This window comes from Pistacia vera, unplaced genomic scaffold (genome assembly GCF_008641045.1).
Source record: "Pistacia vera cultivar Batoury unplaced genomic scaffold, PisVer_v2 Contig336, whole genome shotgun sequence".
Lineage (NCBI taxonomy): Eukaryota > Viridiplantae > Streptophyta > Magnoliopsida > Sapindales > Anacardiaceae > Pistacia > Pistacia vera.
The window spans coordinates 200814-211294 of NW_022196153.1; the positions used below are offsets into that span (position 1 = coordinate 200814).

The 10481-nt window shown below is 33.8% G+C and overlaps 2 protein-coding genes across 5 annotated transcripts; both read right to left on the minus strand.

Moving 5' to 3' along the window:
• Positions 1–77: 77 nt before the first annotated feature.
• LOC116137865 lies at positions 78–4679 on the minus strand. Of its 3 annotated transcripts, none has more exons than XM_031423561.1 (2): positions 4519–4679; positions 78–2103 (listed from the first exon to the last, which is right to left on the minus strand). In XM_031423561.1, exon 2 carries the CDS (start codon positions 2074–2076, stop codon positions 202–204), a length of 1875 nt encoding a protein of 624 aa, XP_031279421.1. In that variant the 5' UTR covers positions 2077–2103; positions 4519–4679; the 3' UTR covers positions 78–201. The 3 variants fall into 3 exon arrangements, with proteins under 3 accessions (XP_031279421.1, XP_031279422.1, XP_031279423.1); XM_031423562.1 differs by having other exon boundaries at positions 78–2100; positions 4519–4675; XM_031423563.1 differs by lacking the exon at positions 4519–4679 and adding an exon at positions 2854–2874.
• Positions 4680–6413: 1734 nt separating this feature from the next.
• On the minus strand, positions 6414–9918 carry LOC116137863 (galactoside 2-alpha-L-fucosyltransferase-like). 2 transcript variants are annotated; one of them, XM_031423557.1, is made up of 2 exons: positions 9406–9918; positions 6414–8074 (listed from the first exon to the last, which is right to left on the minus strand). In XM_031423557.1, exons 1-2 carry the CDS (start codon positions 9569–9571, stop codon positions 6630–6632), a joined length of 1611 nt encoding a protein of 536 aa, XP_031279417.1. In that variant the 5' UTR covers positions 9572–9918; the 3' UTR covers positions 6414–6629. The 2 variants fall into 2 exon arrangements, with proteins under 2 accessions (XP_031279417.1, XP_031279418.1); XM_031423558.1 differs by lacking the exon at positions 9406–9918 and adding an exon at positions 9226–9354.
• Between the last annotated feature and the right edge of the window lie 563 nt (positions 9919–10481).

The window sequence follows — 10481 nt, forward strand, 5'->3', positions numbered from 1 at the left end:
AGGAATGTGAGTTAGAATGCTGGAGCCTTGAGTAAAGATAAAAAAACCATGCATGAAATGAAATGAAAAAAACTGCAAATCAAAAGCCAGAAACAACTAGATTCATTTTGATTGATAAACCAGAAACAACCATCAACACAGCCAACCAAACATCAACTACACCAGCCTCTGTGTTTTGCATTCTCATCCTCTTCCACATTCCTATGGAGAAGGAGAAGTAACAAACTGCCTAGGCACACTGAATATGTCTTTCTCTGCAAAAGGCGACGTCCACTCGCGCAAACCTGCTGAAGATGATGTTTCTGTAACCACTCCACCATCCTGCAAACCATTTGTGCTGCCCATTCTCATTCCAGAACTGTTCCTCAATAGAGAAGAAAGGCCTAGCCATAACCCACTTGTTTTCGATGAAGATAGGTTTGTGTTTAAAGTCCAATCTATACTGTTGTAGTCACACTCTGGCATCAACCCTCCTGTATTCCAATCTACATGCGAAGAACCTAAAGTTCCGGCAGATCCCCAACTTGCAAAAAGTCCAAGAGACGATGGAACGGCAAGTGAAGGAGAAGACATACCACCCATTGTGCTCCAAGAACCCCGAGGCCTGGACGGAGCTGTAAGTGATGGGGATGTACCTACCCTGCTCCATGAACCTCCCAAACCAGCTGGCGTAGTATCTAGATGGCTGTACGCATATTGAGTTTCCTTGTAAGGTGCTTGATGATAGAACTGTTCTGAGCTCCGGTTCTCTGTGCCAACATTTCCCATGCTTTGAAGTACTTTCCCATCTGACCTTACATTTTCGACAACTGGAACATTTTTCGCATACCAACCAGCGGTTATGGAAGGTGAGGCAGTTATACTAGAGACTGGGATCTGCTTGGCATTTATAGATTGTTGCCGTTGCATCACAACCACTGGCTCCCTAACTTGCTGGATATTCTTCCCCTCATTTCCAACAACAGCATGCCTAACATCAACTTTTGTAGGAGACACTACTTGCATAGGTGCTGCAGCAGCTATTGAAACAGAAGGGCTTGAACCAGTGGTCGCCCACCTTTTATCTGGCAGTGACTTAGGTGGATTTGTAACTGTGGGCTGTAAGTTTCTACTCCCAGGTTCTGAATATGTTGGTACTGTGGCTGCTGCCTTGGTGTAGTTAAAATCTCGTTCATTCCTTCTCTGCTGTACTGTAATTGAAGCCGCAAGTTTCTCTTGTGGTCTCAACTGGTTCTTGATGTCAGCAGTATCATCTGGATTCAGTGAAGTGGCAGGTGGCTCCTGCTTTTGCGCCTTTACAGTATCTTCTGCCTTATCAAGATCACCTTCACAGGCAACAACAGCTCTTTCGACCTCCTGCTTTGAACATTTATACCTCACCTCCATTTCTGAAATGCGTGTAAGCTCTTCAGTTATATTAATTTTCAAGTTACCACCACTTTCCAGTTGATGGTCCTTATTCCGTGCTTCTTCTTTCAAGTTCAAAAGCCAGTTGACTGATTCTTCTACCCTACCATCATTCAGCATGAGGGCCAAGGTTGCCTGCTCAGAAGAGAAGCCCATTCCCACAAGCTGCGCAGAAAGTGCTTCCAGTTTTCTTGACATTAGATAGCCACAACAACGGTCATGCAACTCCTGTGCTCGCTTCTCTTTTTGACGCTGGTGCTTTTTCTCATTTTTTAAACGGATCTTTTCTCGCCTATCATTGTCAGAACCAGGTATTGTTTCTGGCCGGGGAGTAGAACTTGCAAACTTATCTTTTGTGTCTTCTGACTCACCAGAGCAACTGCCATTGTTTGAAATGGAATCATATTCAGACACTGTTCCATGAGGGCTACTGGAATGCTCATCTGTCTCATCAATATTTCGGAAACGACCATTGTCTTGGTAAGGTGGAGATGTGGCAATTGACGCTGTATCTAGGGTATGGAATGTCCCAGAGATAGGATTGTAAGCACTAGCTGGAGTTCCATTCCCAGTGTTGGTGGAAGATCCCGAAGGCTTAATAGCAGCCTTTTGTTGCTCCTTGGCAGCTTTTCCAGAGGCCTTGGACTTGGATTTAGATGCTGGAGACATCGTCCTGTATTCCAAATCGCTGATCTTCTGAAACAAATAAATGAAAAATCAATTGATAGGATACGGAATAAAAACATGCACTATCCAGATAAACATATTGTAAATATATAAATACACACAGCATGATTTGGGAACCACGCCAAGTTTGGAACAAACAGAACGCATTCTATCAAAGATTTAATGAGTGGAAATCATTTAATAGCCATAAAAGATCCAAAGAACTTGCAGACAATGGCCTCCAGCAATGACACTATTTTGAGAGTGTTTATTAACTCAATCGAACAGTCTCCTAAATGAGCAAATTGCAAATTGTCCATGAATACCAATCTCAGTTGTGCAATCACAGTATAACAATTGGCCCAAAATTTCCACTTCGTAACCCAGAGAATAACAATAGCAGTTATTTTGCGTATCAAAAAATTAGCATTGAGTGAAAAAAAATGCACATAATACAGAGAGACAGATATATGTCCACATATGAGCAAAAGGGCAAATGTTTGCTCTGATTTAACTTTCCTTCAAATGATAAAATATTACAAAGCATCAATGTGTAACGAAGTAATAAATAACAAAGGTACAAAATAATTTTCTTCTTCGCATTAAAGTCTTATTAATCTTTTTATTCCTTGTGTGATCAACTTACCAAAAAAAAAAAAAAAAAAAAAAGAGAAAACACTAATTTAAATCTGGAAACCATGGATTTATCCCACAAGTTTCATGTACACTAAATACAAGAAGAAAGATATGGTTAAGCTAACATATGTGAAAATGTCCTACAATGTATGAATTTCAAGGTTGACCACTCAATTGACTCCAGTCCAACAAGCTCCATGAAAACTGAACTACAAGAAAGAATAAAAGAATAACAATGTGCACACAGTTGATCAAATATGATGATTTCATCTATAAATGTACACTGGGGATAGCATCTATGTAATTTATTAAAATAGTTGAAAAGAAAAAATTAAATTTTCCTGTTACTATTTAGCATATCCATATACATAACATATGAAGCGAGAGGAATAGGAATGAGTAAAATTTAAAATAAAATAAAATATGAAGTAAATGGGAGAAAAACATGCAGCAATCAAGTACGATGACTGAAAGAAAAAAAGAATGGCATGCCTTCAACAAAATCCAACCACTTTCAATTAGATAACCCACCAGCAGAGACAAAACAAATAGCTTTAAAAAAAATAAATAAATAAAAAAAGACTGATTGATTGGCACAGATGTGATTATCATAGCTTATAACTACATCAAACATTACAAGTCCTTAAATTTTTGAGCTTTTGAGCTGAATATAAGTGAGTTGGAGAGAAGAGAACAAATACTTTCGACGTAGGTGCTGTGATAAAATTCAGACACTCGTTAAAGAAAACCCAGGAGATAATGTTCCAAATGGATTTTGAAAGGAAAACAAGGGCATCAACTCTTCATGCATCTGAAACTTTAACCATTTGACACATACTAAATGAGGTATCAACTTTACGGGCTATATGCTAGGGTGAAAAAAATGACAAAAAAGGAAAATGCAAGCTGTTAGTCAATTGATTACCCATTCAATCCAAGCCAAAGCTTCTAGAAGAAATTCCAGACATAATTTTAACCAAAAATCATAGAAACGTATGTGCCAACTAAAGTATTTAGACCTATGGATTCGTGGATGACGCAATGGCACGTGCAACAGAACTTCAGATAACACCACAAAGGAACGCATGGCACATATCTCACTCAAACAATGATCATTTACAGAGAACAGATATACAAATCTCATATCTAGATACAGCCCCAAAATCATATCCAAGAGGATCGCTAATTTAACGGCCAAATATGTCATAACAAAGATTCAAATCCCTTACAGCCCCTAATCTTTCGAAAAACGCGTGTCACACAACCAAAATGAATTCAACCATCAACCATCAAGTTAATCGTAACAAACAAAACCCGTTCGCACATACCTTAATTACTTTTAATTTCCCATTTCACATGCGAGCCCGTCAAAACCAATGAAATAATCCCAACAAAAGAACGAAAAGCATTCGAAAACACGAAAAATTCATAACAAATCCTTAATGCAAATTGCCACAACACATCCCATCGCCTACACAGAACTACAAACAACACCACATTGTTGCCACAAGATTAACAGTCCAAAACAGCCACTAAATCAAACAAAACCTAAACAAATATAACATAATTAGCAAAACATAATAAAAACAAAACAATTATTTAAAAAATGAATAATAAACCAAATAAAACCCATTAAAGCTTAGATCTCAAAGAGTTGAATTACACACTCAAATCAAAACCCAGATCAAGAAAGAGATCAAAAGAACAAACCCACAAAACAATAAAAAACAAACCCAGAAGATACACAGAGATAAATGAACAGAAAGGAAAATCAAAGATCTAAAAGAACAGGAGTAATAAAAATCGAACCTTAAACGGAGAAATCGATGAATATGAAGAAGAGATACTGTGAGAGTGTTTGATGTTTATCGCTCGTTGTTTTTGGGTAAATTTTTGTTTGTTTTTTAATTTATTTATGGATTTTTTTTTTCTCTCTCTCTCTCTCCCTCTTGCTACAAAGGTTTGTTCTTGTACGCGAAATTACAATTATGTTGTATTTAAATGTAGCCTTTCAGTTCCGGTGGTTTTTTTTGTTTTTTTTGGCCTAAAATAAGGATCTCGTTTTTTTCTTTTCAATAATAATCATTTTATTTTTCAATTTTAAAAATTATGCCCTTTTATTATTATATTTTTTATTTTAATAAATTCTAAAATCATATATATTTATCTAACGTACATTTGTACATCAAACCATTAAATCCGATAATTGTGATATGATTCCTTATGATGTTTTTATAGTGTATCTTAAATTAATTTAAAATTATATATCAGATATGATATAATCACGTAAATTATATGATAATTTAAAAATAATATAGTGACATGAAAATAAATAATTTTCTTTTATGTTTTTTAAATACAGCTAATTTAGGGTTTTTAATTATTTTTCATTTGATTTTTAATTTTAAGATCCGTGTAGAAAGGAAAAATAGGCATTAACGGAAACTGTTAGAATCCTGGGAGTTCCGTAATGCCGTCGAGCGGGTGAACATTTGTACTTGAATTAGTAATTAATTCACCATTTGTACTTGAATTAGTAATTAACAGAAAAATAGGCGTTAATAGATCTCTTAAATGAAAATTTTTAATTTGTTTACACTTTACAACAAAAAAAAAAAAAAATCTTAAAATAAAATTAATTTTCAATAATTTAAGATACATTTCAAAATATTTATATTAAAATATGTTATTGGATTTTCAAAGTTCAAGATCTATGATAATTTGGGGAAAACGTAGACAAATAGTGACGAATCCAAGAGTGTTATCATAACGTTTGGTTAAATGTGGTAATTAGATCTCTTGGATACGAACATAATTTGAAATATTATTTTATAAAATTCTATATACTTAAATAATGATATTATAATTATTGTTTTTTAAGAAAAAATCAATGTTTTATTTACTTACTACTTCACTTTTAAATATTTTTTGTATAAATCATGAGAATGGAGAAGTAAATCTCTCACAATCTACCAAGATTGGTTAGTGATTTCTTTTTAAAAATTTTAAATCAATTTTAACTAAAAAAAAAAGGGCAAAATCTAACCCATTTTGGGAATAATATTTAAAAATAATAAAGATTAAATTATTTAAAAAATCCATTAAATAATTTATGGACTTCTTATGCAGATTCGATCTTAGAACTCTTAATTAAATGATCCCTTTTCAATATTAAACCTCTCACTTTAACAGCAAACAAAAGTAGTTACTAAGCTATCACTTTTGGATAAATAATTTAACAACATTATTATATGTCCTTTTAATATAAGTAAATCGTAATGTACCTTTTACAATTATATAATAATTATTTTTATTCAAGGATATGACTAATGTTAAAGGATATATTATATTTAAGATCAAATAAATCAATTTTTTTATTTTAACACAAATACTACCTTAAATAAATAATAATAAAAAGTCTTTATCTTATTGGCTTTCCAAAATATAAATTTAAGGTCAATACTCATTCACTCAACGGGTTTTGGTTTCCATAAATTCTAAAACAACAAATTATTTTCCAAAAGATTAAACGATTTTAACTATTATTTTCTAGAAAATTATAGAATAAATTTTTTTGACAGGATTCCAAAAGATATAAAATTTTAATATATATGCAAACCATCTGAAAAAACCCTTGAGCGGGTTCATAATACTTTCTTAAAACAATGAATGTAGATGAAATTAAACGATAATTAAGAAAACCATTTCCATAATGTCACCCTCTTATTACTCACATTCATTTTCCATGTAAACTCCAAATATAAAGAGAGATAAAAGAGTAAACATATTTACAGCTATAACTATTGTCTTTTGTCAACTATCAAAAAGTTTCAAGTCCTCTAACTCATCCTCACTATGCCTCAAAAGCGGAACAAGACTAGCAGTATGCAAAGTATTCACTATGTTCTAAACTATAAAAATTATTGATCATAATTGAACAGCTTCAGCCCCCAGCTGATATCCTCACAGTGCTTCAAATGAGGAACAAGAGTAGCCGTATCCACCTCCGTCTTTGCCTTGCAGTCGTAAATGGGTGGAGCATGATAACAAGGCTCCATCGACAAGGCACGACCACAAGGAGGATCTGGGGTCTCTCCATCCAATATCTTGTATAGAATCCATGGTCTCGAACCTCCCAGACCTTGGGCGACATAACCGAAGGTCGACCATGCACTAGTGACCAGGACATCAGTCAAACTAAGAAGATATATTTCAGCCCATGCCTTCATGTTATGCAAATTATTATCAGAATGTTGCTCCTCCTCATGGCTAGGCTGGTAAACAGAAACCATTTCCCCGCTCAAAGTCGGGTGCTTGAGATACATATCATTCAATTTCTCGAAGTAATCAGGGATTAAGGATGTTATAAGAACAGCCTTTGATCTCTGGTTTTCTGATGGAGAAGGTATAGTTTTTGACATATCCACTTCAGGCAACAACTTTTCCTTTAGAGTACAGGCCAAAATCTGATCCATAAATTGGGAAGAACTAGTTTTGTTATCAAATACTCTCAATTGGATGCCAATCCTTTCGTCTGCTTTCGCCAGGTACTTCTTATAGTACCCAGTAATTTGTCCCCATACTTGATTTGAAGGGTGGAAAAGATACCTACCCAAGTGATGGAAAACGGTTTCTTTGTCTGGAAATAACTTGTTTAATTCTTCCTCAAAAGATGAGATCAGGAATAGAGATGGAAGAAAGTAGACATTTGATTTCATTATCAACCAGGGTATTTTCCTGAGAAGAATTTGATCTTGATCACAGAAAAAGAGCTTGTCATGATGATCATAATCATGAGAAAGATAAAGATGTAGATATGATGGCAACGATTCCATTGAAGCATTTATTGTGTTATTCTTGAGCATGTTCCCGTAACTATAGGCGTAATCCTGTTCAAAACTGTCAAATTGATCCTTGAAAGGAAAGTCTTTTGGCAATATCCATGATGTACGTGAAAATGGCTCACAGAAAAGATCTTCCATTTCAGGTTCTTGGTTGATGAGCAGAACTCGGTTGGTCAGAAGAGCATAAAGAAAGGCCGAAGTTATGCTCAGTATTCTGTTTCCCAGGCCACAAAAAGCTACCCAGACAACATAATTACACTCACTGGAACTATTAATTTTGCCAGATTTTATTTGTTCCATGGATATGCTGTATGATGTAGTATGAGGTCCACAACGTTTATGGAGCTCTTCATAACTTCGCAGTTTGGCAACAAGATAGGAAGAAGGCTTATGGGGTGAAGATTTGCGATATAACACAGTCTGGTACCTGCTCAAGCAAGACTTTTCAGTGAAGTCTGGTGCCAGAAGTCCATCAAGACGTTTGTAGTCTGGTGATCTGGGTTGAAAGAAATTTCTTAAACCTGAAAAATGTGAGGAAAACCAAGTAAAATTAACAGCTAAAAGAATGCAGGGGATACTGATTACTCCGAACTTTTATTAGAAAATCAAATACAATTAATACTCACTCCTATTTATAAGAGTAGCATGTTAAGAAAACCACAATTTAAAATTTCTGATATAAATACGGTGCCAAGGATGAAACAGCAACATAAATTTATAATTCAGAGTACCCCTCTCTGCAGTGATCTTTAACATATTTCGTTTAAAGAACATAGAAAGACAAAAGAATACAATTAGAAACAGAAGGCATTTCTGACGGCACCAAGTACCCAAGCCAAATACCCAAGGGTGCAAACTGAAGAAATTTGTCCAAAATAAATAAAGCAACCTTGAGAAAACAGGGCCAAAATTATCATGCAATTCTGAGAACTAGCATTTTAAACCACAGTTAATCTAGCGTCAAAACTTGGTTGACATTTGGTAGTAGAGTGTTTTTAGTTGAAAAACCTGTAAAATGTAGGCAGCTTAAGCTAGAGAAATATATAGAAAGTTATTGAGTGCTTACTGAAGTTCGTAAAAAAAGTATAACCTACACAAGCTCTGAGTCTTATAAGAGTCTAGATTTTATCTTAAAAATACAAAGTTAAAAACTAATCTGTATTGTAAAATAACTAAGTTTAATTACTTTTATACAAAGAATTCAGCAGCTCAATCAACATTGAAAATTCATTACTCAGCATAACATAAATCAGCAATTGAAGACAGAAGATAACAGAAATTGAGTCATACTTTGTCCTCTAAACTTTAGGGGGAATCCAAATCAAATATTGTAGAATTCACAATGTCAGCTCAGAACTAGAGCGAAGAAATACTAAACAATCTCGGCGTTTCCTTCTTAAAACAAACCATTGTACTGATTTCTACCGAATTGGAAAAAACATAACTATATTATCATTTTACTTTTTCAAGAACAAAACCAACTTCTTTGAACATTGAAGACTACCAATTTGAACAACTCACAGAAACCAATCATTTAATTAAATTCCATAACAATTAGACATTACTAAAACGACAATTGAAGTGCCCTACCAGCCACATAGCTGCTTGAATTCAAGGTTAAGTTTGAAAAATATTGGGAAAAAATCAAACTTTTAATTTTTTACAAACTTACCAATTGCAACCAAACTCCTCATGAGCGAGATTCGATCCTAAAACATCTTTTATAATCTCAAGAATACACAAACAAACCAACAAATTTGAACATTAAAGAGTACAAATATGAACAACAACCAACTTCAATCAATCAAATCAATGAACTGAAATTAAATTAAATTGAATTAAGGGGTCTTACGGGTGACTGGATTGAAGGGATTTTCATGGGAAATAAGCAAGAGAAAGAGCAAAAGAGGCAAAAGAAGCATCCATGTAGCAAGCTTAGGGAAGCGTAACATGGTGAAACTATGTCGTTTCAGCTGCATATTCAGATTGAAAGGCCTCCGTCGCCCATCTAAAACCATTAAGGTCCCTAGAAATATATATACATAGGTAACAAAATCAAAAGCTGAAAAAGATGGAAACTGTAACTCGGTTGAGTTGACCTTTCAACGAAGAAACGTCAGAAGTTCCTGGACTTCCAAGAAGGAAAAGAAGATAAAGACAAAATGGAAAGAATAAAAATGATTGTCATGTGTTAAAGATTTTTTAATAATTATGTAATTTTCTCGAGAAAAATTTAAGAATTGAAATTTGGAAGGCTGAAGAAAAAGAATGAGAAAACCCAACACAAACAAGAGAAAATTTAAGAATTGAAATTTGGAAGGCTGACGAAAAAGAATGAGAAAACCCAACACAAACAAGATGATTACGCTGTCGTTTCTACCGTTTCTTCTTGGCCTTGGCCAGCTAGCGGGAGTGACCAATGAAAGTGTCGATATTTAAGAGAGTTAATCATATTAATCTTCCACGTATAATACAGGATTTCAAAATAATAAATTATTAAAATTTATATTATTATAAATAATTTATTATAATATTTAAAATTTAACAACAAAAAGATTTAAGTTATTTTTTAATCCTCAAGCTTTTGTATTATATCCTAACTTAGGGAATTAAGAATTAACTCTATTCAAGAGGGAATGTTCGTGGCATTTTTTAATAGTTAGTTTGGTGCCTAAGGTTTAATCGCAATCTATTCAGATCCAGTAAAATCTAAAACTAACACTTAAATCCTTATCCGTTTACAGTTATTTAATTTATTTATTTATTTATTTATTTTTTGAAGTTTAAAATACCCCTAATCTTGTCTTAAGTAAATAGCATTAAAATTTAACAGAATTATAAAAATATATAAACAAATAAATAAACAGCTGCTAGTTGATAATTTTGCTAATTAAAAGAAAACAAAAATTAATAGATGAGGGGTATTTT